Source organism: Clarias gariepinus, chromosome 3 (assembly GCF_024256425.1).
Source record: "Clarias gariepinus isolate MV-2021 ecotype Netherlands chromosome 3, CGAR_prim_01v2, whole genome shotgun sequence".
NCBI lineage: Eukaryota > Metazoa > Chordata > Actinopteri > Siluriformes > Clariidae > Clarias > Clarias gariepinus.
In genome coordinates, this window is record NC_071102.1 from 12,083,959 (window position 1) to 12,111,806 (window position 27,848).

General features: G+C 42.4%; 1 protein-coding gene across 6 annotated transcripts in view; it reads left to right on the forward strand.

The window, feature by feature from the left end:
* tcf12 (transcription factor 12) overlaps positions 1–27,848 on the forward strand; it is a 91,648-nt gene that overhangs the window by 60,275 nt on the left and 3,525 nt on the right. For all 6 annotated transcript variants that reach the window (XM_053492097.1, XM_053492100.1, XM_053492094.1 and 3 more), the window contains 12 exons: positions 512–644; positions 1,176–1,228; positions 14,355–14,454; positions 14,879–15,018; positions 15,183–15,327; positions 15,621–15,691; positions 18,901–19,042; positions 22,150–22,223; positions 23,708–23,899; positions 26,938–27,052; positions 27,172–27,337; positions 27,519–27,751. In XM_053492097.1, coding sequence (XP_053348072.1) covers positions 512–644; positions 1,176–1,228; positions 14,355–14,454; positions 14,879–15,018; positions 15,183–15,327; positions 15,621–15,691; positions 18,901–19,042; positions 22,150–22,223; positions 23,708–23,899; positions 26,938–27,052; positions 27,172–27,337; positions 27,519–27,751 — 1,564 coding nt within the window. The remainder of the gene's footprint in view (positions 1–511; positions 645–1,175; positions 1,229–14,354; positions 14,455–14,878; positions 15,019–15,182; positions 15,328–15,620; positions 15,692–18,900; positions 19,043–22,149; positions 22,224–23,707; positions 23,900–26,937; positions 27,053–27,171; positions 27,338–27,518; positions 27,752–27,848) is intronic.

A 27,848-nucleotide genomic window follows, 5' to 3' on the forward strand; every position in this document is an offset into this window, starting at 1 on the left:
CACAGCTCTCCACGTTCCCTCACTTTCTCTCCTCTCCTCTCCTCTCCTCCTCACTCGTTCTCTCATCTTCCTCCCTCTCCTGGCTTCATGTCCTCAGTCAAGTGAGGATTTGCCCCAGGGCCCTGATCACACCTGATCAATAACAGTTCACTGCCGGCTGGAGCAAAGGCAATCTCTAGGTCAGACTGATTGGATCGATTTCTCCTTGGACTTAACTGAGTCTGCTGACATGGCCACATCAATTAGAGTACTCCAAAGGGAATTAAAAAAGATAGAGGAGAGAAAAGCTGAAAGTCAAACATTGTTTCTAGTTGTAATTAGGTAAAAAAAAAAAATCATTGTATGTGTACGTGTATGAATAATTCCCTGTTCCTTCTCGGGTAGATATTGTTTTCTGGAACAATACTGAAAAAATATTTGGAAAAAAATCAAGTGAGATTTAAAGCTTGTTTTACTTTTTTTAAACTTTTTTTTTTCTTAATTCCCTGATGTTTCATTTGTTTCTTTACAGTCCACTCTGCGCTCAGACATGGGGATGGCCAGCCCAGGACCCGTCACCACAGCGGGAAAGTCGCCAGCTCCTTTTTACTCCTTCACGGGCTCTAATCCACGAAGACGCTCTCTCCAGGACTCCACTCCTCTGGGTTTGTATTTGCCTCGGTTTGCTATGTCCTTGTGGTGCCTGTGTAAAAGGTGATCACAGGAGATATATTAATGGTTTAATATTTTTCTAAATTATTAATCATGCATATTTGCATTATATATTTTTTAAAAATACCGTGCTGTGCAATGGAAATGACTAGTTTCTGAGTTCAGTTTGTTTTTTCAGCTTGTAAGTGAGCTGTGCTCCCAGCCAGACTAGAGCTGCTCAGCTCCAGTTCATTTTTCTTAAAGTCCAACCGTTGAGTAGAATGTACTGTTGGGAGAAGCGCTGTTACAGTTAGTGGGAATCCTTCCGTGCAATTGCAGTTCCTCTTGCAGGCAACAGAGGGCTCTGAAATGGCACACTGCTTCTTTAATACGACCAATATGTTTGCGAATGCATGTTTTAATGCTCACTATGCTTTTATTCTAGTGATAAAACTGACATGATTATAGTATATTGCAGTATGTTACACTATGTTTGTTTTAAAGTGTTTCTTCAATGTTCTTAATGTTGTTTTATTTCCCCTCAGATCCTCTACAAACCAAGAAAGTACGCAAGGTTCCCCCTGGCCTGCCATCATCTGTAAGTGGAGTTTCATGTTATCAATCTGCTTTTCTAAATACACACACACACACACACACACTCGCTCTCTCTTAATAAAAGCTGTTGACGTCTCAGCCCTTGGATGCACTTTTTCATCTTTTCAAAGTCATCCTCCACCATGGTGGTAGCACTGAGTGTTGTGTGTGTGTGTGTGTGTGTGTGTGCGCGCATGTGTGTGCACCCTGCGTGAGGCCTGCCACTGTTTTGCTAATCAGGCCTGTTTTACTGAGTGTGGCTGCAGGAGCGAGGTGTGTGTAGGATGGCTGATTGATTTGTGGCTCTGCCATGCGACTCTGAGGCCTCCTCTGTCTCCGGGTCTCGCGGGAGTCAGTCTCGGGACCGAGAGCTGTCACGGCCCATCCCCACTGCTGCTCTTTTGATGTTTAATTAGTCATTATGTTGCCTGAACAGGAGGACAGGCAGAGATTAATAGCGGCGAATTGGGCAAAGTTTCCATGGGCGATAATCCCACAGCAGAGCAGCAGCCATTAGGATGCAGAGGAAGTGCAGAGCTCAGCTTGCCTCCGCCTGCGCCGCCCGCCTCATTAATATGCATCAATCACACAGTCAGCTGCTGATTGTGAGGAAGCCCGGCGCGTGGTGAAAGCCTCCATTAAGACGCTAGTAGCAAACGGTTTTGTCAGAGTTTTTCTCAGTGCTTTTCTTTTACAGGGGGATTTTTTTTTCCTCCTAGAACAAAAGAAGGGCCTTGATAAGGGTGACATGGTGATGGGATTTGCTTTTGGTAGCTTTTGGTAAATGCGTGCCGCATCATCGCTCTAGCATGTTTAAAAAAAAAAGTCAAGCATGGGGCGTAAAGGCGGAGTTGTGAAGGATTTTTTTATGGGATTTTTTTTTTTCCATCTGCAAAATTTGTGTTTGAATACGAGTTTGCGTTGAACCGGGAGTGCGTGAAGGGTATTATGGGATAACATGCAGCACTTTCTTGCTTATGCAAGTAGTGTGAATAAGAGAGGAAAACAGGAGGGGGACGAGAGATTGGTTGCCTCGCGGGGTACGTCTCTTTGTTGTGTAAATGGACGTCAGGCTTTTATTTGTCAGCGCTTAACACATGGGCGCAGGTGCACTTGTGTGACTCATAACTCAAAGCCGCCCAATTCAGAATGGGGCAAAGCAGTGACATGGCAGAGGATAAAATAGAGCAGCACTCGGTACCTCTTTCCTTAACAGCGATAAGACACCAGAGCTCGCCGTATTCTCACTTTCTCAAGAGCGTGTGAGTGACGGATGTGGGAGGGGGCTGGAAACCAGGCTGCATACTGAGTCCTGTGTGTGAAGGTGTTCCAGGACGAGTCAGTATGTCAGGGGTGGACAGTGGCGTATGAGCAGCAAGAGTTTGAAGCATCCTCTGATATATAAAGAATCTGGCTGTTTGAAGGCACTGGTCGAGCATGCACACCTGCAGAGCCATGCTGCGTTGCTGGGGCAGCTGTGTGTGCGCGCGCGTGTGCGTGGCGCGCATGTGTGAGAGCGCAGTCTGCAGGGTACCTGTACGGCGGGAATGCAGCTGCAGATGCCGGAGAAAGCTTTTGCTTGTGTAAGCACCAGGGCCCCACTAGAGGCCTGAATAGCTGCTTGATAAACAAAATGAACACAATGCGTCCCATCATTAATCCCTCCACAGGGAACACACTCTTATTTCTTTCTTTTCCCTACACCTACGCTACCTCTTCCTACCTCTTCTAAACATACCGTAACTATTTACATTTTAGCCTCGTCCACATTTTGTAAGGACTGGAGTGAACATGTGGAGTTTTTTTTCTTCCTTTTTTTTTAACGAATGTAAATATTTATGGGAACATCCATATTGTACTGAGTGCTGAGGCAGTTTTTAAGATGGAAGATTTAGGAAGAGGCTGAAGAAGCGGATTGAGAATTTACAAATGTTTATAACCATGTTGATTTTGTGTAAAAAATTTTTTTTTTTTTTTGACGTGCTGAAAACCCCAAACCAAATTAACCCTTTTTACACTGCTGTAAAATTGTACAAAATGTATGCCTGAATCTGAATAAGTTTAGATATAGGATCTGAATATTAGAATAATTTATTGAGCGATTGCGTAAAAATCTGTGAGACACTTGGCTTATGTTTGTGTGTTAGTATATCTTCATTTATAGCATATTAAGTCTTAAGATATCATGAAGCCTAAAAGTGAAAGCGGTCAAGTATGCCTTATCCCAGTTCCATTCAGCAAAACAGACAGTGAGGTCAGGAGCATGGTGGTGTCGCCATGGCAACAACGCAAGTTATACACATGATCATTAAAAAAAAAAAAAAACGTAGAAAACAAATGTCTCAGCTGTGAATAAATGTTAAATAGTACAAGGCGTAACAAAGTCTGTCGTGGTTTCTGTGATTTTTGCTTGTTCAGTTGTCTGCTGTGACTAGAGGGATGTGGAATTTTGACTTTAGATCATACAATCTGTTTTCATACAATCTGTCCTGAAAATCAGATTTCAGATCAAGCTATTAGGGTAAGAAGGTTAAACCAAGAAGAAAGTAATTAATATTCTTACAGGATGAACATAACTGGTAATCACGTTTAACCTTTATGCACTTTACAGTAATGAAATGCGTGTCGGTGCTGTGCCGAATCCCACAGCACCGCACACTGCAGCCAGCGTGTGATTGTTAATGGTTGATGGTAGAATGATTTACATATTAATTGGCATGTACAGATGACCGTTTTTTCTCAGAGTTAGCCACATGCAAGCACATAGAAACAATAAATAAAGTTCAGTAAAAAACACGTTTACATGATAAGTATGTTGACAGAAAACAAACATCATAATTAGAATATAATTCTAATGTGAGAATAGAGCACCAGAGCTTATAACCCAGACCCTAGTTAATAACTGGCTGAGTTTCTGTTGGTGTGTTATTTAATGGTCATCTCCACTTTATTGCCAAAAAATATGTTGCCACCCAGCCCTAGCACCCATAGATGAGGATCTGTCTCAAGCAGTTGCCACATAGTCGGAAACGCACACATGTCTCAGGTGTCTTTCTATGTAGCATTAGAATTTCCTTTCACTTTTCCTTTCCAGCACAAACCTCTGTTGTTCTAGCATTTCAGTTCCGTTAAAGCGAACCCCATGGAGGCTGGAGTGAGAGAACTCGAGTGTCCTGCATGGAACCCTGACCTCAACACCTTTGGGATGAAATAAAAAAACAACTGTATGTCAGGTCTTTTGTCCCTGAATGGACACAGTTTAAAATCTAGCAGCAATGCTTCACAGAGAAATGAAGCTGGAAACTGGCTCTATATGAACAGCCATAGTTTTGGAATGGAATGTTCAATTGTAAGGGTGTGCACATACTTTTGCCCATATATTTTAATACTTTTTTTAATTTTATTTTCCTCACTCTGTGTTTGTATACTAAACTAGCTAACTATATTATTTTAAACTATTACATTACATTAGCTAGCACCTTTAACATGGGTCTGATGTAAGTACATTGGAGCTTTTAATCTCCTTAAGAAGTACATTAAATAATTTATCCACCCTTGGGTTTGGTTGTGGACCAGGTAGGAATATGAGAAATGTGACTGGCACTGGCACTTGTTCACACATAACAGTTGGTGAGAGAGAAAGTATATAGCAGGGAGTGTGTGTCACGGGTAGTCGGTCAGCAGCGTCTGGTGTTAAGCAGCTGTTTGGGCACCTGTGCTGAAGGACCCAGCCTGACTTGTCTGTCTGATCTAAATTGAAAGGGGAGAGAGTTCAGCATCTCTGATGCTATAGGCGACGATAGGTTTCTTGTAGGATACTTGCACGTGACTGCAAGGCTGGAGCTGTATAAACGTCCAGGCTTTTTTAAGCGTCCTTGTCACCAGCTTGTCGGCTTGATGTGGCGATGAGCCAAAGGAGAGGACTTAGGGTGTGAGTGAGTGTGGGGGGTGCGATGACTTACAAGGTCAGCTTCCTCCTGGGTCTTTTGCAAACGAGAACCCTGGCTGTGAATGACAAAAAAGATTGTCATTTGCTCTTGACATATCACTCAGACCCTTGCCTGGGTGGAAGTCACACTTAGCGGGAAAACAGTTTCAGGAAAAGAGGAGGGTTGGGCTGCAGGGAAGTCAACTATGCCTCAGCGCTCCTCCTTAACATTGTGTCTAATGACACTGAGAGGAGTGTGTGTATGTGTGTGCGTGTGCGTGTGTGTGTGTGTACACAAGTGTGTGCTTCTTGTGGAGGACCGGCTGCAGCTCCTTCTTTCAGAAATACAGGTCTGGGTTTTTGACTAGACAGCCATCTACAGGCAGAAGCTGCATGTGCAGGCTGTAAACGCATGTCTCCATGTCTCTTTGAAGCTGGGGCCCTAATGCAGGGTCAGGACCTGACTGAGGAGGCCCTGTAGAGATGGACAAGCCTCAGGATAAAACGGCCCACTAAAGCTGTGCAAGAATAACTCCAGAGATTGAGGTTTGATGTGGTTCTTTCATGTAGCCACTGCTCTTTGTTCTTTAAAGAATCTCTGTTCTTCTTTTTGTTTTGTGCCTCATCAGTGCTGTGGGCTTTTTGGTCTTACATTTCTGTTTAAATAAATAAATAAATAAGAAAACAAAAAATATATTTCCCTGGTAGAAGCTTCTTATGGACTCATAACGTGAAATACATTGCATGTGCATTAGAGAATACATCATACTCCTATTCCTTTCAGAAGATTGAATTTTCTCCCTGGTTTTCCAAAGCTTCTGAGTCACCATGTCTTCACTTGCCGAACATCAGGTCGTAATTCCTCCACCAGGGGGCAGTGGTCTTAGTATGTTTTTGAATGCATGTCGGTGTTAGTGTGCATGGTCTAGAGGGAGATGAGCTCATCAGATAAATGATTAGATAGATGCTTTTGGTTTGACTTGCTCTGATCCTGAGCAGATATCTACCCACCTCTGGGAGCACCACTGTTTATCTGGATTTGGGCTGCTGAAATTTACCACTGACAAGAGAAGCCTAGATAATGGAGGTGACAAACAGCCCAGGCCCATGCTGCTTTCATCTGCGAGAGGGAGCAGGGAGAAAAAAAAAAGATCTGTTGGAAGAACAGAGAGCATGAGATTAGACTCATTACTCACATTCCACTCTGTTGTAAATTATTTATTTGGAGAGAAAGGGGGGGTGCGCACAGATACACGTTCACATGCCTAAGTCAATGCACACGTGTCACCGGTTCTGCTACCGAAAGCCTGTTCTATCAGCAGGCAACTCTGAATAGTCTGAACCATGATGGATGTAAAGTCGCTGCTGAGATTGCACTTGCTTTGTAGCTGCACGTGAAGTTTTTAGGCCAGAAGGCAGCTGGATGTGGGGTACCTGGCCGAGGCACGTTTTAATTGGGTTTCATCCTGCTGGCACAGCGACAGACAGGTCAGACATAGACAATCTGCTTGGCAGGTTACGAAGTATGTTGTAGTGTGTCCTAGCTTTGGTTAAATTTTTTTTTAGCTGTAAAAACAACCTAACCTTACATAAGAGCCAAGTTTAGATATCTACTTATACAGTCCCCTTGTGTTTAACAGCAGCAGGTCATTACTCATGAGCAACCTCAGAGGAAGACCGAGCAGAGGGGAAGAGCTTTCCCCAGTGTAGTCTAGTGAACTGTCTTATGAAAAGTTTAATATTCGCGAAACTAAGCGAAAACTTGTAGTTACAGAAATGAGGAATGTAAGTGTGGACCTGCTCATAAATCCTGCAGGTTAAAGGGGTTTAAAGGGTTAAAGAAAGAAATCGCATTTTTATTATACCTGTGTGTGTGTGTGTGTGATGATTGAAGAAACACCTGGTTCTTGGGTCTAGGTCTCCTTTCAGCAGCTGGACTGTTATAAGGGTGTGTGTGTGTGTTTACATAATAAAACAATAAGACTGTCTAGAGTATCAATCCTTGCCATGATTCTTAAACCTACAGGTGTTGTGGGCCAGGGGTAGCTCAGTGGTTAAGGCATTGGACTACGGTTCAGAAGATTCCAGGTTCAAACCCCACAACCACCAAGTTGCCACTGTTGGGTCCTTGAGCAAGGCCCTTAACCCTCAACTGCTCAGATGTGTAATGAGATAAAAATGTAAGTCGCTCTGAATAAGAGCGTCTGCCAAATGCCTGAATGTAAATGTGTTGCTTTACCTAACAACTGTTGTTTATTTCCATCTGGTTAAAAGCTGAACCATTATGTAATCCGATATCGGAGCTTCACCATACGCTGGAGATCCTAACAAAAATGTTTCTTCGAATTACTGTTTTATTTCTAGTTGTTATTTTTCACTAGTTTATGATTCCAATATGTATTTATCATTACAATTATTATAATTTTTTTAATGTAGATTTGGGTTTTTTAATTGAGACATCATCTCACAGCTCCTGATCATCTTGGTGCTGACACTGAACTGAATGAGGAGTTTATTCCAGATTTGGCACCAGAAACAGAACCAGGCCACGGTATCTTGCTGGTGGAAAAAGAGCTGTTAGAAGTAAAAAGAAAAAAAGGGAAAAAAAAGTGGCTGCACAGCTGAAGTTATATTTTATGCGTAACTGTACTGTGTGTGTCTCCACTAGGGGGCAGATCAGCGCTTAAATTACTGATTTAACTTTGTCCATTTTGGGAAGTTGAGTTGTCGCTGCAGTGGTAATAGTAACGCAGGCGATTGCGCACAAGCAATGGATTTTATACGGTTATTATATATATTTTAGTGGTTGTGATGGTTGTTCAGTTTGGTGACGTTGCATCACATCATTAAGACTTAGCAGAAATTTCTGAAGATCTAACCAGCTAACCTTCTGTCTCAGGCCTGGTGGAGCCCATCGACCTATTAGCCTCAAGCTATCGTTGTGTATCGGTGCCACCAAGTGTTCACTTGTGTTGCCAGATTCAAGAAGCTTGCTCAACATTAGAACAACATGTTCCAGCTTCCTTTTTAACCCTGTGAGAGTTAAGCATCTCGGTACTGTGATCATTCTGGATATCAGAATTTAATAGATTTTCTCTGCCTTTCCAGTCAGGTCTTCAGTGAACCTGTAGCTCGTGCGATTGTCTCAGTACATCAGTCACACTCAGTGGAAGCTGGTATCACCTATGTGTATCATAGCCGATGTTTTAACACTAGTTGCTGGAACGATGTGTTGCTCATGCACTAACCCTGTCACAATAAATCATCTTTATTTTATGAAGACTATCTCCATATGTCCATGATATTTTTTCTGCTTGGGGTGTTCGTTTTTTTGTTTTGTTTTTTCTTCTACTCTTTTTTTCTTCTTGGTGGTGCATTCCTTATCTGGACTTGGTTTTCATAGCCTTCAAACACACTTCTATCATGGCACCCTCCCTCCCTCAAAGCATCAACTTGAAATGACTCCAGATTTTAAAACGGTACCAGCCTGTCGATTTCACGGCCTTGGAACGGTTTAAAAGAGTCTCGCTTGGAGAAGAAAGAGGGATAAATAATAATGGAATTAGGGGGAAAACATAAAGTATCGTTTTCAGAGGGGGGGTGGGATGGCGGGATGTCTTTCATCTTTCCATAACAGTAATGTTGTGAATTGGTCTAGGGGGCAGTGTTTGGGCCAGCACGCCTGCAGAGAGACACATGAAAGAGCAGGTCTGGCTAGAGTGGGCTTAAAAGAGACTCGTCATAGCACAGAGCCCTCCCTCACTCCCTCACTCCACTCCTCTCTCCCTCCTCACCACAGCAGGAGATGTCTTTCTCTTTTTCTTTTTCCACCCTTTTCCATTTCTGTCCTTCCTCTTTTACCCCTTCCTCTCGTCCCACTTCAGATTGTCCACAGGCTTGACGCTCTCATTTTCCTCCCTTAATATATATATATATATATATATGTGTGTGTGTGTGTGTGTGAGAGAGAGAGACTGTTTGGGTTGTAACCCCCATGGCTGTGTACGAGAGGCCCTCAAGGGGGACTGAGGACTGGTTAAAGAAAAGGAGCTGTGTGTGTGTGTGTGTGTGTGTGTGTGTGTGTGTGTGTGTGTGTGTGTGTGTGTGTGTGTGGAAATTGAGCAGCACTGTGAGTTTGCTGTCAGGCCGAGTCCCTTGCAGCTGTTGGATGTGTTCAACAACTTGTCGTGTTGTTCGTAGCCACATGGCGGGAAGCCGATTGAAAAAACACTTCTTACTACAAAGTTGAGTTCAGAGCAAACTCTGTGTGAATCCATGTCCCACTACATGGCATGTAAACATACAAACACACACAGTAGTTTGACAATTTATTTGGTCTTTGGTGAGACCGTCTCAAATCTCAACCTTTTTTTTTTTAAAGAAACAAAAGAGCTTAAAATATATTTAAGTTGTTCAGTATAGTGTGACCGTGTTAAGTCAGGTGAGATTTCCTGTAGGAAAATGAACTTTTTTTACTCATCTTTTTACTTCTGCATTCACTCATTTGTTTTCAATCCCTCTCTTTTTTTTTTTTTTTGGAAACCACTAAACCACACTTTCCCCCAATGGCCCCTCCTTTCCTCCCTACACGCCCTCCCTCTTTCTCCACTCCTTTTGGCTCAGCACTTACGAAGCTTAGGGGACAGCGGCCCCTCCCCCAACCGCCGGCTAAAATGGTTCAGCCCCGCTTTGCATAAGGGCTCTGTGAGTAGATCCATGTGTAGAGGCCAAGGCTAAAGGAAGAAGTGTGTCTCGAGCCGGCTGGATGTATGCCTAGGGAGTGTTAAAGGTTTTTTCGTGGTCGTGTGCTGCTGAGACGGTGCACTTGCTGAGTGTGGCTCAGTCTGAAGCTGAAGCGTTATCATGTATTGCGCCTACCCTGTGCCTGGAATGGGCAGCAACTCTCTGATGTATTACTACAATGGGAAATCGGTGAGTGCTTTTGCTCTGCAGGGAAGTGTGTGTGTATGTATTTGTGAATGGGTTATGCTCTATTTGTGAATTAATAGCTTGTCAGCTATTAGTTTTTAAAGTATTATGGAGGGAAGTGTGTGCTGTATGCTCCGAGTGTGTGCTTCTTTCCTAGGAAGAGTTTTGCATGAGTGTGTGTTGCTGTGTGCCACCTTATGACATGTTTCCATTACATCAGAACAACTGAGACATCATTAGTTGTCAGTTTGTCAAGTTGTGATTGGAGGCGAAAATAGCACTCTGCTGGAATACGTTTTAATGGGACATGAAATGTATCATAATATTTTTATTTTCTAGGGTTTATTTTCAAAGCCCACTTTGATCTTTTTATATTGTATCAAAACATTTTTTGTCTTATTGTTTAATTTTAAAAAATCCGCAATTAAAATGTAATATGAAAAAACATGAAAAGCAAAGCGTTTTACTATCTTGAGTTTTAAACAGAATAAATTGATCATGAGATGAATATTATAAAGTCGTATTGCCCGGAGTTGCTCTTTAATAGCTGTAATTGTTTAAGTGTGTAAGGTAAACCAAACCCACTTCTTACTCGAGTGAATACACAGAGATGTACTTTGCCCAAGTTGTAACTTTGCTGCCTTTTCTCTCTCTGTTGCATTCTGATTTCTGCTGACCCGTGTCAGTACGACGGCGTGCAAACGTAGTGTCAAGATTCACAGCGTGAGTGTTAAATGGCAGCGCGATCACCGCTGATACTCGCTCGCAATAATAACAAGTGGGAGTATGGGAATGATTAAGGAAAAGAGGCTGTCTGTTGAGGTTATACTTTCCTGTTTGCCAATTGAGCTGGGAGCAGCGGCGTTGCTGTTATTCCATCTGTTTTTAATCAGTCAGGCATTCTTTACTCTACAGGGAGCCTAATGGGACTCCTCCACCTCCTCGCTAGTCCCAGTCTTTGATTTCTGCGTACTTTGAAAAAAAAAAAAACTTTTATTTTGTGTGCCTGTGAGTAAAACACACTGCGCTGGCACACAGACTTTGACGGCTGTCTTCAGGAGGCAAGGTGTTGGGTCTCACTGACAGTGGAGTAAAGCGAATAAGGGAGGTGTGTGTGTGTTTAGGAGAATGTGTGTGACAGAGAGGGAGGATGAAAGAGTGTATAAATTCACACAGCTCTGGTTAAGAGGAGAAAAGTTTCTAGAAGAGTCTCTTCCTCTTTCTCTCAAAAGCACAGACATGCACACATTCATCTCAAGAGATCTCTCCATCTGTTAGTTTAAGTTAAGAAAGAACACATTCTGTCTAGCTTATTAATTTTGTGTATTTCATGTATTAATTCCCAAGCAAAATGTTTTATAACTTTAAAAACGAGTTTGTTCCGTATGTAAATGTAATTAGGTTTCCAGCATTGAGGGATTCACCTTCTTGAGGCCTTTGACAGAGTCCAGAGTCCTCATAGCCCATTACACATACCCCATTAGGCTCTTTGTTCCTGCAGCACAAAGCCCACTTTGATCTTTTTATATTAAGTATTTCCAGGCTTATATTGCAACAGAGAAAATGAGGAGCATGTGGGCCGCCCCGGTCAGAGTTTAACCTTGTAATTCAAAACAATTGGTAATTTCCCAATAAAATGTCCCTTTCATCTATTTTAATAAGTCTGTACAACAAACATAAGATAAACAATGATGGAAAAGGGAAAAAAAACGAGGTTCATTATACATCAAGGCTCAAATAGCACATCGCTTTGATTTAGATGCTTTATGATTTTTCTGGAAAGTTCTGGAGAGGCCAAGTCACAGATTTCTTTAGATATTTTTTAATGGCAAAACACTTTACATTAAATCTGTTTTTATTGCCAAAAAATGTATAATTCATGTGAAGCCATTAACATTAAAATCATTAATGATTTAAAATAATAAATCGCTGGATTCTGTGTTCTCTCTTTCTCCTTTAAAATCCTTAAAGTTGTACCTGTTGAACTTGGAAGCCCTGAAGCCCTAAACTTTGAGGTGATTCTGAAAGAACTTGGCTTTAAACGTCATGCGTGTCGTGTCAGGACTGTGCGCGGCTCTACAATAGGGGCTCATTGTGTGTGAGCAGCATGCATTTTTTTTCTTTACTAAGTGTGTGAGATGGGAGTTGAAAAGGAAAGCCTTCGGGCGTTTGATTCCAAACAAGTGACGTGCAGAGACAGGATGTTGTGTTGTCACTCGCAGCCCTGCGGCTCGGCGCTGTTTTGTGTGGGTTTCTCTTCAGCATTGCCCTGGTTTTCGCCTTCCGTTATCGTTTATTTTTAAGAGGATGATTTTTTTTTCTTCCCCCTCCTTACTCTTACGTCTTTTAACCTCCGTCATTTAGTTTATCCGCATGTTGACAGCTTAATGGTTTTTCCATGTGTTGTTTTGATGGGTTGTCGGGTAGAGATCAAAGGAAGGTGTGACGGCGGAGAGGAGCAGGGAAGGTGAGCTACGCAGAGGAACCCTGTCCTATTTTCGTCAACTGGCACACTTTCAAGCTTCATAGGGGAAAAATGAAACTACAGATATGTTCACATCCGTCAGAACAACAGCCTAGTCATCGTAGTGTTGCTTTCATTCTGTTATCAACACTTTTTTTTTTTCAATGGCTTTAAGACAATTTTATATTCTTAGGCTTAGCGGTTTGGCTTTTAAGATCAAAGTGATTAAAAAAAAAAAAATCTTAGAAATCTCTCAAATGTTACGAGTGTCTAGATCATAGTGTATGGGATGATTGACAGCTCTTTAATTAATGTCCTGGTCAAAGGAAACACACACACACACACACCCTCTCTTTCCATCTCCTGGTGGTGCCCGAGTGGGGCGCCCGGTGTTTCGGGGTGGTTTATTAATGGGTCGGCTGGTGAGCTCAAGCTAAAGAGGGCAATTAGCATTATCCTCAGCCATATGCTGTCCATTGAGCCCTGAGGGTGAGTCAAATCCAAAATCTGACGCTCCGCCCTGACCTGACTTCCCCGGGGAACTTCCACTGGCTGGGCCACATGTGTAAGCACACACAGTCAATCACATGGCACGACACTGCCGCCTCAGCAAGGTGCTTAGCCACATCCTGCTGGATAAGCTGTCTGAAGAAGGAGGATGCAGCTACAGGATGTGGAAAAGGTGTAAGATGCACACAAAGTAAGCCTGGATAAATCCGGCAAGCAGTTTTTCCCTCTCAGTCTTGAAACACAAGTCTGTCAAACTAAAGAAATTGGTGATTTCTAATAATATATATATTTTTAAAGTCATATTTATATCATATTTATGTTTGAGACATCTTATGTTTGGGAATGATGAATTGACAGGCGGGTCTTTCCCTCGCAGCGAAGGTAAAACACATAGAGCAGTCTATCTTGCCCATCTGGTTCATGTTAAACTGATTGGCTTTCATTAACATGGCAAAGCAATCAGCCCCTTATGTGGCAGGTGAACAGAGGACACCGTTGTTGTGGCTGCACTAAGTTAGCCTGTCTCACATAATGATGGATAATGAGAGAGATTCTCTTTCGGTAGAAGTATTTAGCCTTTCCTCCTATTTTCACTCTTCTTTCCTGTTTCAATCCATTTTGTTCTCCTGCTCTCCTCTTTTTCTTCCGCTCTCTCTCTCTCTCTCTCTCTCTCTCTCTCTCTCTCTCTCTCTGTGGTGTGTGGGGTTGGTTTGGTCCCATCTGGAGTAGATGAAGTCAGAGAGCTACATTATGGGTTCTGGGTGGCTTTGATCCTCCTCTTCTGGGACGGGCACTGCTGCAGCTGCAACCACTGCACTGCTGGCCCAGCCCAACTGAGCCCAGAGGGCCTTAAAATACACACACACACACGTAAAGTACGTGAATGAACAGGAACACAAATACATACGAATAAATGGCCACACATGCATTTAAACACAAACAATTTGTATTGTGTGTAGCAAGCATGCTTACCCATTCCATTGTGTTCCACTTAAGCCGTAGCACGCACACACCCACACAACCGCGCACACACGAACCTCAAAGATAATCCTTTCCGTTTTTAACACGACGTTCAAATTAGCCATCTGTTACATGATATAATTTGGATATTGACTGTGTGTGACATGGTTAGTATGTTTTGTTGTAAAGTATTTATCTAAATGAACAGTTTAGATTGTAGTTTGTTTGTTTTTTATCCTCTATGTAATTTCTACTAACCATTTCAGACAGACAGATTATTATATTTTCTCTTCTGTTTTTTTTTTTTTTTTTTTTTAACACTATCTACACTTTCTGCAGGTGTATGCACCATCCCCAAACTCGGAAGACTTCAACAGAGAGTCTCCTTCTTATCCTTCCTCCAAACCACCCAGCAGTATGTTTGCAAGCACTTTTTTCGGTAAGTGTTTGTTGTTCTTGTTGCATGGTAAGAAACTTTTTACCTATAGTGGCGTGTATACAGGAATACACATACGGGCTGCAAAATACAGTTATAATGTACTTGAGGCTGACTATTGCTGAACATTGGCTTATTGTTGTTGTTATTTTTACTATTCGTATTATTATTATTATGAGCAGTAATATTGTTTGTGGCCTGGGACTGTATTTCTAATTCTTTCCGAAACGATGAAGATGCACCTGCTTTGATTTCATATATCAAGTCATTGCTTTGTGGTGTTTAAATGCTTTATGAGCCCTTTTTATGGCGGAAAATTTGTCATCTATGGTTTCCCTCAATATCCTGGCTTGGATTGGTAAGCCTTCATAAAATGTAAAAAGGCTAAAGTGATTGTATTAAATTTCACTGTTTCCTCATTAATCAGACGCAACCCACAACTCTTCCGACCCATGGAACTCGTCCAGTGGTTTAAGCCAGCCGGGTTATGGGGGAATGCTGGGAGGATCTTCATCTCACATGCCACAGTCTGGAAACTACACCAGCCTGCACTCTCATGACCGCCTGGTGAGCAAATCACACTTCTTCACGCTGCTCCTTACACTTTATGAGCTTTGCAAACTATACCTTTTAGATCTGTAAGGGTCCTGATGCTCACAAATGTCTACATTTATCACCTTACTACAGCATTGCTTGACAGTTGAGTGTTTCTGTGTGGGTGTGTTTTACAGAACTACCCCCCACACTCTGTGTCCCCCACGGACATCAACGCCAGCCTGCCACCTATGTCCAGCTTCCACCGCAGCACAGCTAGCAGCTCGCCCTTCGCCACCGCATCCCACACCCCACCCGTCAACCCCACGGAGGGAGTTATGGGTAATATATACTATGTCCCACTTGCCACCAAAAAATAAATAAAATCCAGATATGCTAGAGCCGCACACTTCCAAAAATCCACCAGATGCTCGGAAGATTATTTCGGTCATGGCGACCTTATCCAGGCTTTCTTTACCACAAGATATTTTGAGAGCCTGCATCATCCCAGTCGTTGGTTTAAAAAAAAAAAAAATCTGAATATGTGTAATTCATACCAGAGATTAGATGATGCTGTGTACTTTACTCTTTCATTATGGTCTATCAGGAGGTCATTCTGCATTGTGTCATTACAGCTGCAGCCAACAGAGGTAATGCAACTGGAAGTTCTCAGACTGGAGATGCACTGGGGAAAGCGCTCGCTTCGGTAAGCCTTCACCTCACTCTTCGAACGTTCTAAAACTATGCAGCAGAGAGAAAACTTGTGAAATAATATGAACTGATCGAAGTGTAACCTTGCTCTGTTTTCTCTGCTGCATGCTGCTAATCAGCAGGTTAAAGTGTGATGTTTGTAAAGGTACAGATTACTGAGCTTTCTAACATAATTGCATGCCTAAGTCTTTAGAGTAGAAAGTGCTTAGTGAGGGACCGTGTTGAAATGCAGTGAGACTGAATAAGGTCAGAGGATGAGGTTGTGGATGTTTGTTAGACATAAGCCAGGATAATTGTGCTTTTAATCTCAGTGTACAAGAGACGAAGCTGTATATGAAAACTGTCCTAAAGCCAATGGATTAAATTTCGCTTTGGATAATGAACTCTGTGTGAGGTTCTGTTCTCAAGCACAGCACACAACAACTAAGTATTTGCTCTGCTTGGAAAAAATATATATTATTTTCATCCCAGGGACCTGCCACACTTTAGACAGCTTACAATAATCTTTTAGTATTTATTGTTTTTTTGTTTTTTTTCGTGAACTAGAAGCACATCTGGGCTCACTTTTGTTGCTTATGATTCTTTGCCCCTGACAGCTAATACACACAGACTGCTGCAGTATCCACCTATTCATCCAGTGCTTATTTTACAGTGCTCATAAATGGCTAACTGCACACACAAACTGCCAAGCCCACAAGTGCACACTCTGGCATACACACAGCTAGAAAATTGTGGGGCTGAACGATAATCACAAATTAAGTCTTTTTGTATTCGGCGACTCAATACCATTAGCATGACAAAGCAGCAGCGAAACGGACACGGTGGGGCCTGGGTGAGGCCTGCCGCGCTGCCCATTGTGCTCCTTTTGTTGGCGCTTCTTTTAGACGGTACATGCTTATTGGCCCCCCGCTGGCGGGGAGCAGCGTGACTGATGAGGGGGCGGGGCTGAGTTTGTTGTTGGTAAAATGAGCGGTGTTAGAGCGTGAATACGGCAGAAGTCGCCTGGGCCGATCAGGGTCAGGAGTCACAAGCTATAGAGCAGCAGCAGACAGACAGGCTCAGAGCTTTTGTTTGTTTTACTGCTTTAGTTCAGAGCACCACTTCTGTTGTAAGTAATACTGCAGTGACCCCTTTAAGCCAAATTGAGCTTCATGTAAGTTCCCTATCTCTTCTTTTGCGAGTAAGAAACTTCTCAGCTGCATTTGAAATCACGTGGGTACATTTCAGTTGAGGATTATGATCTATGTGAATGAACAATGATTCTGTCTCTTTGAGACAATGTGGGGGGTAAATTACTCTTCTTACCCCTCCCCTCCATACCCCCCCCCCCCCCCCCCCATCCTCCCATCATTTCCCTCTCTCTCTCCCACAACTCCTCAGTTTCCTCCCAGAGAGAGAGAGAGAGATGCACTTGCTAAGCCTCAGGCAGGATTTGCAGAATTGATTGAAACACAAAAGTGGCATTTAGGATTTAATAAGAAGATTAATAATGATAATGACAGTACCAGCATTTTTTGAAATTCAAATGAGCTCTGCGATCCCCTGTGAGATATGTCGTGAAACTTTAGACCCGTTTCGAATCAAATCCTGCCAGATCTGTATCATGTCCATTCTAATTAGCGGGAATCAAATCAAATACTCCAGCCAGCCCCAGAGTATTTTCCATAGCGGAAACCCAAAACATAGCTATCAGAGAAGAAGAATGCAATATGTCCTCTAATCCGGCATTTGTCTAAACAAAAACTAAATCTGCTCAGGAAGTTTCTAAGACTTTAAAGAAATATTGCAGCATTTTCCTGCTGAATCTTAGTCCACAGCATCTGTCGAACATGTGGGTACTAAGAAAATCCGTTTTTCTTTCTATGATAAATTGTACTAGAAGTCTAAATGAAGTTATTAAATTTATTTTTCACATATATTAAAACAAATTAAAAAGTAGCATAAATGTAGTTAAATTGTTAACAGTTTAACTGTAACAAAGCCTTTTGATTTGACAGAAATTATCTTACATCTTTCTTAAGGTGTTCTTTTGGAAATTCGGCTTCTTACCACCACTTGTTTTTTTGTTTTAAATAAAAAAACAAAGCCGCCAAAATCAGCCCCCAAACAGCATACCAGTTGCCTCTCTTTGAAAATGTAGTCTTTACATTTTTTCTTGTACATTTTAAAATTATAAATGAATACAAGTTTATAAATGTAATTTATTTAAGGGTAGGAATTATTTTTCCTATACCTGTTCTGGATAATATAATCACAATCCTGAAACAGTACTAGAATATAGGAGATATAAGGTTTATCTTTCCTTTTAAACACATAAGAGAATACAAAGCACACTGTGATTTTCTGTAAGACATGCAAGTTAGAAAAGAGCGCTCTCTCTCATATACACACACACACACACGTACACAAATGCTGGTTTAATGTGCTGTGGCTGGCCAGTGCCTGATGCAGGCAGGCTCTGGTTATTGGGCAGGCAGAGAGGCGAGGGTGCTGCTTTATTACCTCTCATCCATAACTGGAGATGAGACACGGCAGGAGCCGCGCAGCCACACAGCCACGGAGCCAGGCTCATTCACTCTAATGAGCTCCCAAAGAGAGATTAATGACCGTGTCCTCTCTCTCTCTCTCTTTCTCTCTCTCTTTATTATTGCTGTGTATTTCTGCTTCTCTCGTTCTCTCATTTCTTTCTCTTCTGTTTTGCTCGGCATCATGTATGCACCTCCCAATCTGTCCCATGTAATATCATGTAAGATAAAACTTGAATATAGCTGTTACTGTATGTTGATTTGACTTACCAACACGTAGCGACCTGATATTGTATATTATTAGTGTAACTCGTATGTCAACTGGGTGCTTTTTGTTTGACAGGGAAGCAGACATACAAGTAGGGCATTCTGGGAAACGAGACCAGTGTGCAGGTGTCGCGCAAAGTGTTGTGCGCAGAAGGTGTTTTTTTTTTAGTTTTTTTTTCTACAGCCATTAGAAAAGGCGGTGCAGGTTGTTAAAGCCCCATATGTATGCAGTGGGGTTTTTATAGCCTCTCAGCCAGTAAAATCAGCAGAATTGATGAGCCAATTCTGGCTGTGGGACGCTAACAGAGACCATAAAGCAAGTGAGGGGAACGCCAGGTTGCACTCGGAGAGCGTCTGTGGGGTTTCATTGATGGTTATGTGTTTCTCTTTTTTTCCTCCCTCTGTCTTTTAGATTTACTCTCCTGACCACACCAGCAGTAGCTTCCCGTCTAACCCGTCAACCCCAGTGGGTTCACCTTCTCCGCTCACAGCTCAAGCAGGTGCCGCATCAGCGGGTACAGTGGTGACGGCGAGCGCCCCCCCTGGAAGGGCAGGTAAAGTATAAATCCTGTCACGCTGAGCGTACACATGACACACAGTCATCTCCATATTGAGTCATTTCATCTAACCCTCACACTGGTTCAAATTTTATTCACTCTGTATTCAGCGTACGTGTTGCTAATTATTGCGCACGTTATAAGCATAAACCTGTATTGATTATTAGTTACCTTTACTGTAATCACATGAACATAAATAAAAACAAACATGTTATGATGCGCAGGCATTGATCTGATGCATCCAGGCTATTCCTCCTGAACTCCTGAAAAATAAATAAATAAAAATTATTGCTAAAAGCAGGCTTGTAAATGGAAGGATGAATAGTCAATGTCCCTCTTTTCATTCAGTGCTCTAGGGCTAGGCCTGCAATTTTATGAAATATTAAAAGCATCATTAGTAATTCTATAGCAATGTCAATTTGGACAATTTTCCTCCAGTTTTGACTGTTATATTTTTAGGGTTCTGTTTTGGCCATTTTACCTTCAGGTACAGGTATACGTTTGTTAGTTAGTTTTTATGTTTATGATCCTGAGCGAGGAAGGTATGATATGTTTTTATGATGCAATTTGTAGTAATTACACTTCTTTAATTATCATTGATCTAAAAATTTAATAGATATAATTTAAGAGTGATTATTATCATGATACTACCTTGATATTCCATCATAGTTAATATGCATTTGTACATATTATACAGTAGGAAGTAAAAAAAAATTTTTGTGATTGTGTGATTTTTTATAAATAAAATTTTAAATAATTGTACACTTTAAGGATGTTATCACTTAGAATTATTTAACAGGAACTATGTTAGGAAACAAAGACAAATCCTAAAATGTTTATTTACCGATCTTACGGTTATTTCAGATAGTTTGGGCTTTTAAAATATACTTTTTTTTTTCTTATATGAGCGTGTCATCTTTTCTCCAGTTTTCAAAATTCTTTTCAGATTTCTTGAATCATAATAATTCCAGCATGCATGCAAGTGAGCGCGCATGCATGTGTGCATGTGTTGGCGTAGTGGCGACAGCTGTCTCGGTGTCTGTCCCTCTCCTCAGCCTCAGCTGTTGTCCTGCTCCTCTCACAGCTGTTCCTATGTTCAGCCCGTCCCACAGACCCCCTCATTTATTAGCCTGACTGACTGCACAGGGAGCATGAGGGAGGTGTGAGCATGAAGACGAGAGGGATGACTCAGCTGATGTCGTCCACACAGAGGGAAAGCTGTTCCCCTCTTAGCCAACCTTTTGCGCCCCTTAAAACAGCAAACTGTCACCAAGCCTGTCCCCTGACCTAATTTTGTTTCACTGTGTTTTCTTAGCTCCAGACATTACAACGGCAGAAAAGACTGCATAAGTTTGTTTTAGTAACGTATGGGTTTAGCTAATGCAGTTCATTCATATTGGCCTGAAATCGCTTCCAATTTGTGCCATTAAGTCAATTTCTACTTTGTGCAAGTAGTCAAAGCGTCCTTTGTTGTTGCAAGTTTGAAGGGTTTTTTTGATCAGTGGAGCAGCTATTCTTAGACAGCGCTGCGGAATGTGCCATGATGTTATGATTAAGCACAAACACCTACATCTGTTCTTCAGGATTAGTTCTTTAACCGAAGTATTAGGCGTCTCTGCAGCACAGACCTGGGCCTCTGCTGCTCCCGCTTCTAACCAATTAGACTTCGGTCCACGTGGGATACGGAGCATGCACATTCATTTGTCTTATGTGGCCGTCGGTGAGAGAGGGCCTTATTAAATACTGAGCTCTTCTTCATGTACACAGAAGGAGAGAAAAAGAGCAAGCTGCATAATTTCCTGCCCTGAAGTCATTTTTAATAGCCCGTTAATGAAAGTCAGGGCTTTGTGTTATAAGGGGAGAAAATTCCCTCAGATGGGGCCCTGCTAGCAGTTTTGGGAGAATGAATGGTTGAATAGTTCTTACCTAAACACTCCCTCCAGTGGGAGTGAGGGAGAACCAGTGGGCTGATGAAGACGCATCCCGTTTTTGCTCTTTTTAAAGAATCTCTAACCAGACATGAGATTGAGAAGATGCTATATGAGCCATGACAACATTTACACACAGAGCATGATTAGAGAGGGTTGGTCCATACTGCTTTAGAGATTGGAGTCAGGTCGGACCAGAGCTCAGGCCTGTAATCAGCACTCGTACACTAAAGTAAATAACCTGCGAGTTTTGTTTAGGTCTGTCATCATTAGGGATGTTTGACCTTTTCTCAATTAGCTACACAAACACAGAGAGAATCCTTCAGCGATGCATGACTTCCTGTAGCTGTTTGTTTGCCAGTTGGAGAGCATTATTATACATAATTGAATGTAAGAAGGAAGAGAAGGGAAAATAACCCCCTCCTTTTTGATTTGCGATTAGCAGATGTGGATTCCTTTAGAGCAAAGATGATTTATGGCCAGTCAGAATCATTGGACTTAGACTAAGAGCAGACCTCAGTAATTTACATCCTCATTACATTGCTGAAATCAGATGCACACATACACACACTTTTTGCCTGATACACAAGCATGACAAAAAGTACACCAACTTAGAATTACTTTAATCTTTTTTATATCTTTATTTTTTTATTTATTTCTAAAGCTTATTTTATTTGTTCATTTTACATGCATTTAACAGGCTGTGTTTGTTCTTGACCTGAAGAACTTTGGGCTTTGAGGCCCTTTCGGATCCAGAACTTGGCCTTTATCAAGCAGTGCTGCTGCAATCAGAGCCCAGGGAAGTGAGACAGGGTCTGAGCCAAAGCTCTTATCAGCATCCTGCATTGTTCTCACAGCATTTTTAGCCATGACTTCATTAATGAGCGGAAGTAGTGCACGTCCCTCTGTGCTGCTGTGGGTGGTGGTACAGCCCCCCGACCCCTATCATGTTGCAGGATGTAGCTTAGTCATAGGAAATGATGCATCTGGACCTAGGAGGAAAGCAGCCCACATAGAGAATAGCTGGAATTGCGCGGAAGGGGAAATGAGCTTTGGCCTCTGTTTGGATGTGGCCCGAAGTGTTGATCTGCCGGTTCTTGGCTCTGTATTGTAACTCGGAAATCCCACATTTGATAACCTGTCGCTCTGTCGTTCTTTTTTTTCCCCTCTCTACAGGTACTACCCAGTGGCCTCGTGCAGCCGGACAGACTCCATCCTCCCCGAATTATGAGAACTCTCTTCACTCTCTGGTATGAAGTCCTTCTCTCTGTTTTCCTACATAACCCCCCCCCCCCCCCCCCCCCCCAGAACGAGCAGTGTTTAGCGGATGCTCAAAGAGTGGATGCCTAGCCTGCTGGACGGCACGGGGGTGGTGGTTGGGGGAGGTTGTGGTTGTAGCATTACACACACATTCCTGACTGACAAATGTCAGAGAATGGTTTCGAGGGGGAGAGTGATGCAGAACAATACTCATCCCACCGGGTGTGTCTCATGCCATCTGTCTGCTCTGGAGAATACTTGGATGGGATTGGCTTGTGTGTGTGTAGGGGAGTATGGCGATTGGGTATAGTGTTTGGTGGGATGAGGATTGGCTAGGCTGTGATGAGGGGGAGAGTGGAGTGGAGAGTGTGTTAGCGTGGGGTGGGGTGGGGTGGGGTTAGGGTTATGAGGATTGGCAGCTGTTGCATAGGGGTAGTGCTTCTGGATTCCAGGGCTGACTGGGGAGCAGAACCTTGACGGGGATCACTTTCCACACACACACGCACACACGCCTGCTTCCTACGTCGTGCATTCACACCATGGGGTGTGTAAGACAAATATTTACACATGCAGCTTCAGTGCCACCTGTGGCTAAATTTCTGTCAAGTGTCTGATTTGTCAATGTGAGCTACTATAAACATTAACCAATGCAAACCAATACAATGAAAATAGACCAGAAGTGTCTTAACCATCACCAGTTTCCTTGAACAGGAACTCTGCTCATATACTTGAGTGGTTTGCATAATCCCTCACACTGTTGACTACCTATGTTTGTATCTATATTCCTTTTTGCCTTTTTGCCTGTCTATCTTTTTTCTTTCTTGCTCTCTGCTTGTCCATGTGTCAGTTTGTAACTGTCTCACTCCTCTCCCGTTCCTGTCTGACTTTAGAAAAATCGCGTGCATCAGCAGCTGCATGAGCATCTCCAGGATGCCATGTCCTTCTTAAAGGATGTCTGTGAGGTATCCCTGCTTTTTAGCTGCATTTCCTTTTTGTCACTTTTCATCACTTTTTTCCATTTATACACTGTTGCTTTCTCTTCCAATCACCAGCTGTGCTATGATTTAGTGATCTTTTTTCCCTACATCATTTTATTTGAGCTATATTCATGCATTCTTTTAGCTTATGATTACCCCATTTGTTGAAGTGTTATTAGGCATAAACAAAAAACGAACATTAATGATATCATTCTATCATATATGCTGGATGAGAGCATTTTCTTCCATTGGTTTGTCTTTTAAGAGACCTCAGGGTGCATGAATGACTTCCATCGGGTTCACATGGCTAGACATCTCATTTTTCAGTTTTCATGTTTTTATTTTTTTATAAATTTTATTATTTTTTTGTTCCATTGTGGATCACTGTATAATTTTATGAAGTATTTCTTTCTTCTTTTTCTTAAAATAAAGTCCATGTATTTAAACCCTGCTCTCATCCGTTCTCTCGCTTTCTTTCCATCTCTGTCATTTTCCAGTCTCGGATGGAGGATCGTTTGGACAGACTAGATGACGCAATTCATGTCCTCCGGAACCACGCTGTAGGTTCTACCGCCTCTCTGCCCAGTGACATCCACAGCCTGCTGGGACAGACGCACAACGGACCAATCACAGCCATCGGCTCCAGCTTCCCCACGTCTGGATTGGTCACCAGCAGGACAACATCAATGGTAACAATCAGTGTGTTTATTGTGCCTGGAAAACAATAATCTAATTGTTTCAGAGCTTTCTCAGAACTTTTTTTTTTAATTTGTGGCAAGTTCAAAGTCCCCCATCGATCAATGGCACTTGTTTAAACAAAATTTAAGTCAATCAGCAAAATATGTCTGCTTTTGAGTCAGTTACAGACAGGGAAAGGCACGCATTTTTTCATTGTGCTTCTCCAAATAGACTAATAAACAAGGCAGAGCCACCTGTTTAAAATGAAGCCTCAGTCATGTGCTGAAACGGAACCATTTTCCACAGAGGACCATTTAACTTAAACCCACATACTTTCCATATGTGTAATGGCTGGCCCAGGGCATGCTCTCTCTCTCTCTCTCTCTCTCTCTCTCTCTCAAAAGCTAGAACAGTAGAGGATGGATGGGAAAAGCAGGCGAGGTGGGCTGGAGTTTAGCACTGCTCTGAGACGGTTCAGCGACTCAGGCTGTAGGGACTGAAGCAATGTGCATCTCGCTAAAGCACGGCATATAAACTCGTTCCCTCCTCCCCCTTCTTCACAAATGCATTCCCTGCAGCATAGAGCACAGCTGTAGGCGAAGAAGCGGAGGAGACTAATATTTTCCCATTAATCCCCCTTGCACAAGGAAACATATATTTTTTGTGCTTTTCTTAATAAAATGCCCACATTCATCTTGAATAGGATGGAAAATATTATCACTTTGAAATATTATCACTCTGGAATTCCTTGCAAAAGCAATTCACTATATTAGTAAATCAGTCTTGGTGCGTTTGCACTTAAATGTGGTTGGAAGGTTTGGCCTGTAAGACATTAATCACGTATTACACTCATTCATAAAAGTAGTTTTTCATGTTTGTATGGATGTGCTGGAGCTCTGCGGCCATAATACGCATTGTGTTTGAAAGTGTCTCACTCTGTTACTCAGCTTTTGTCAATGCTTTTTAGCGCTGACTAGGAGTGTTGAATTAGTATTAAAGTCAGATGGAGCAAAAGTTCTCCTTATCTATAGCTCTGTTTTTGCATAAAATGGTCAAAATGTATATTGAAAAAAACTTAAGTTTATAACACATTACTTCTGTCAGTGTAATCAACAAAGACTACAGTTTTTACATTTTATTTAGTATTGTGCATTTTTTTTTATTCATTTATTATGACAAATACTGATCATTCCCACTCCTAGCAATGACAGCGTTGCCTTGATGTGCTGTTCAGTTGACGGACATACATGCAGTTATATTCAGAGCTACATCTACGTGGCATCTGTGTACAGATTAAAAATGAGAACCAGAAAAAAAAACCTTTCCAAGCAAAGGAGAGAGCTTCATTTTTCCATTTAACTTTCCACACTAATGATGATGATGTCCTACTCATCCCAACAGAAACAAAGCTCTCATCTGACCTATGTCATAATTCCATTCTGAGAAGAAAATCTGAGGTCTGGATGTGATTTCAGTATCAAAGCCTGTCGGCTTACTGGCTTAGTGTGTGTATTAGAACCGGAGATTGAGAGATGGATCAGTGCTGTGATGACCTGTTTATGTCCCTGTAAGAAGGGCTCTGTGTAACTGCTGTCAATGAACTGTGCTGTCATACGTATACCAACAGAGCTCTTCCTCTCCAACACACCCCCCCACACACAAACCCTGATTCAGCATGGCTAATACGCATGCTTTTATTCTGCCTTCAGACACACCACATACACAAACCCCCTTGCTGTCTATTTCTTTGCCCCATTTCTTAACAACTCAGGAAATCTGACACCTCGGATGAGAGTGTGCGTCTGTGTGTTTTTGTGTGTGACCTAAGTCTCCAGCTGTATGATAATCAAGCCCAAAAATGGCCGCCTTCTTCGGCTGGCGGCCCCCTCGGCTCCTCCTCCTCCAGACCAGACAAAAGAGTTTGTTTGGCCACCTGTTGAGAGCGGAGCTGAGATTAGTGCGTGCTGCTGGGGGAGGACAGGGGGTTTGGCAGGGTTAACAGAGGCCAACAGTGACTTAGGATCACATTCCTAAAGAAAAAAAAAAGGGGAAAGAGCCACCCCACCTATTTCGCCTTCTGCTTCTACTTCTCTCGTCGCCGTTCCTGTTGCTGTTGGTAAAGGGAAACAGGATCTGTGGGAGAGCAAGTGGATCCCTGCGGTGGAGGTTACAGGAGCGAAGTGGCGTTTCTGATTCTCCGAAGGAGACAAGTAGCAGAGAGCTGGCAGCAAATCGCTCCGGGTTTAGTTTGGCGAGGTCCCTTGCCAATAGCTTGATCAAATCCAGACCCCACAAGAAACCAATGTTACTAAAACCTGCTGTAATCTGAAGGCGGACATGGAAATCTTAAAGACGCCTACTGTTCTGGTTGACAAAAATAGGTTCCAGTATTTAGTCTTTGATGACTAAATGTTTGTAAAACGGAAGAAGTGATTTTTTTTTTTTTAATAATGAGTGGGTGTGATCTTTTTTTAATGTGCACCATCCATTCTTCAATTAGATTTGTCTGGTGCTTCAATTTCCACATCTTAATCGGATGGTAATCACAGCTTAACGTCATATTACTGTTTACCTTCTGTTATACAATGTACAAACTATTAAATAGTAATAAGAAGTCACAACTGATTTTTCTACATAGTAAACGGGTAGGAAAAAAAAAAGCCCAGAACACAAAACACATTGAAAGGCTGAATAGAAAGTCTTAGATAAAACTTAATAACAAGCCTCCTGGAAGAATATACAGCGAGCGTGATAGTAGTAATGTTTCCTGAGTAGCTGACTAGAACTACCGCATGTCTTTGTGAGCATGTGGTTTAGGCTGCCAAGGTCGTTCTTTGTATTATGAGCAGCGCTCAGTTCTTTAGAGACGAGGTCATGTGCTGCAGTAAGAACAGGCAAGCCTGACACAGCTCTTTGATGTGGAATCTAAGGCACTGTGCATAACTTTTTGGTTTCAATGTAAATGGATTTTCTTCTCTTCAGCTTCATGACCCTTGATGTTGAAGTACCGTTCTGTACCTCATGTTCTCATGGCGCTGTGTTCTGACAGGCTCCTGCTCATCGTGAAGAGACGGTCAGTCTGAACACAAACCACACAGGGCTGCAAAGCACCCCCGGGCCAGCCTCTAGCACCGAGCTCAATCACCAGGCTGAAACTTTCAGAGGTTTGTACACTATTGCTTTCAATAGACAGTTATATTCAGTGGTATTGTAGATGTAATATTTAAAGTGGGATATAGATCATAACTATGGCGTGTGTGTGTGTGTGTGTGCATGTACTCAGCTCTCTCTGGTAGCCTGGCATCTCAGGTAGCTTCAGCTCTGGAGCTTAAAATTGAGAATCAGGACAAAGATGACATGCATGATAACCACTCCTCTGATGACCTCAAGTCTGATGACGAAAGTAATAAAAGGGACGTTAAGACGCCTAGAGGAGGGACTCGAACCAGGTATTTTATGACCTACTTCCTGCTCTATGCGGTCAAATTCCTTTACATTTCCAGTTATAAATGAATGTTATTTGCTTACTTATTTACAATCACAAATAAGAGTAGAATTTCCAAAGTCAGCCGCTTGTGTGTGGTTCGCTGCTGATCTGACTCTAGCATGTGTTCCTGTTTCCCTCCGTAGCAGCATTAATGAGGATGAGGACTTGAACCCGGAGCAGAAGGCAGAGCGCGAACGTGAGAGGAGAATGGCCAATAACGCAAGAGAGCGGCTCAGAGTGAGAGACATCAACGAGGCCTTTAAGGAGCTGGGCCGCATGTGCCAGTTACATTTGAAGAGTGAGAAGCCTCAGACCAAACTGCTCATCCTGCACCAAGCTGTTGCAGTCATCCTTAGCTTGGAGCAGCAAGTCAGGGGTCAGTCACTCTCCCATCTGTACTATTGGGTTTGGTTATTAATGCTCTGGCATTTAAGCCCTTCAATGTAGTTAGACTGCTATGTAATAACACTCTG